Source organism: Penaeus monodon, chromosome 22, assembly GCF_015228065.2.
Source record: "Penaeus monodon isolate SGIC_2016 chromosome 22, NSTDA_Pmon_1, whole genome shotgun sequence".
Classification (NCBI taxonomy): domain Eukaryota; kingdom Metazoa; phylum Arthropoda; class Malacostraca; order Decapoda; family Penaeidae; genus Penaeus; species Penaeus monodon.
Window position 1 is genome coordinate 7,150,253 of NC_051407.1, and position 1,892 is coordinate 7,152,144.

General features: G+C 43.6%; 1 protein-coding gene across 1 annotated transcript; it reads left to right on the forward strand.

Moving 5' to 3' along the window:
• Positions 1-736: 736 nt before the first annotated feature.
• LOC119587257 (ATP-dependent RNA helicase A-like) lies at positions 737-1,618 on the forward strand. Its single transcript, XM_037936010.1, has 3 exons — positions 737-748; positions 857-999; positions 1,048-1,618. The coding sequence occupies exons 1-3, from the start codon at positions 737-739 to the stop codon at positions 1,616-1,618; spliced, it is 726 nt and encodes a 241-aa protein (XP_037791938.1).
• Positions 1,619-1,892: the final 274 nt, after the last annotated feature.

Below are 1,892 nucleotides of genomic sequence, written 5' to 3' on the forward strand. Positions count from 1 at the left end.
AAAAACCCCCTGAAAAGAATTCGACCCCACTCTCATAAGCGGCAAACACCGGATTTTTAGTGTATAACGTTGATGCAGTCACCTAGATTAAAACACAAACGAGAACGTTTTCCGTAATAATACTGGAACCAAAGTGATTACCTTTAGTGATGGTGTGCCTTCAAAAAGGTAAGCCAAATTTTAAAATGTGTTCTAACTGCTAAGTAGTATCTAGTGACCATTATGACCGTAGATGAAGTGATACAATATAAACGCATTTACAAAATTAATATGAATAGCTAAGCTTCCCCCCAAAAGAACTAAAATCAGGACTAAGCATGCGCTGTTGAATGATCTTTAAACAAATTTTTTTCACTTTCTCAATACATATATATACATATCGGCGCGCACGCGCGCGTGTGTGTATGAGAGAGAGTTCCTTTTCTATTAATTTACAAGAGCACACAAACACTCAGTCAAACATTCACCGACTCCCAGCCATGTATAAATACGTATCAATAATATTTTAACATCAAAGTAAAAGTATACTAAAGGTTTTCATATTAAACGCAACGAGAAGTATAGCAACATTAACTTACTAAATTTACCGCCCAATCCTACATGAATGAAATGAATACCAATGAAAGGAAGAAGTGAAAGTGAATGTAGTAAGTTCGGTAAGTAAGAGTGACATGGGTAGCTTGTGAGTTTCTGTATATAAAGAAATGCTCGCTCACGGAAAGCATTAGTCACCACGATGAATCTTCTGGTGAGTATAGATTCCGATTAAACTGTTTTAAAACCTGAACGAGAAAAAAGGTCAGATATCAACAGGTTGCTAAACAAAACGGGTACTTCATTCCGTATATAATTTCAGGTTCTAATCTTGTCTGTGATTGCCGGTGCCACCGCCAAGCCGCAGGGTTATAATTTGACTCGCCTTCCGGCCCATCTTTACTCCCACGAAGATGCAGCAACGGACAAGTGTTACATGTGGACGATAGATGCGTTACTCCAAGAGTGAACCGTCGTGTGTTTTGTATGATGTGCCAAGAACTCCCACGCCAGTGGGTCCTCCCCTTTCATCCCTGCACCAACCGTGGAGACTAATCTCTTATTCATCCGAACTCCCGAAGGGGGACAAGGGCCAGATCCCATCGTTGTACCACCTCCGCAACAGGAGCATGTAGTATACATCCTCAATAAGCAATCTGAAGAAGGCCAAAAGGTGATCGAAGTTCCAGCACCACCACCTTCCGATCCTGAAGTGTACTTCGTTAACTACGCTGAAGGAGAGAATCCAACTCTTCCAAGTGGAGTGGATCTGCAGACTGCCTTGGACGCGGCTTCGGCTGGCAGTGGTCAGGTGGTTGGGAGTTCTGAAGGTTTCGGTAGCGGTGCGGCTGGAGTAAACGGTGGTTTCGGTAGCAGCAATGGTTTCGGAAGTAGCAATGGCTTCGGAAGCAGCAATGGTTTGGGAAGTATCAGTAGCTTTGGAAGCATCAATGGTTTCGGAAGTATCAATGGTTTGGGAAATAGCAATGGTTTCGGAAGTATCAGTGGTTTGGGAAGCAGCAATGGTTTTGGAACCAGTGGTGGTCTTGAAGCAGTAATGGTTTCGGAATCAGCAGTGGTTTAGGAATCACCAATTTGGGAACCAGTGGTGATCTTGGAAACAGCAATGGTTTCGGAAGCAGCAGTGGCTTTGGAAGCAGCAGTGGAGTCGGGAGCAGCAGTGGTTTTGGAGTCAGTGATCTTGGAAACATTAATGTTTTGGGAAGCAACATTGCTTTAGGGGGCAGCAGTGGTTTCGGAGCCAGCAGTGGGTTCGGAAGCAGCATTGGTGTGGAAATAGTAACAATTTGGAAACAGCGCTGGTTTCGGAAGTGATAGCGATTTCACAGTAAACAGCG

Coding starts and splice junctions, on each gene's coding strand:
- LOC119587257 (XM_037936010.1), top strand. Junction 1,000..1,047: donor ATAGATGCGTTACTCCAAGA/GTGAACCGTCGT, acceptor CTCCCACGCCAG/TGGGTCCTCCCCTTTCATCC.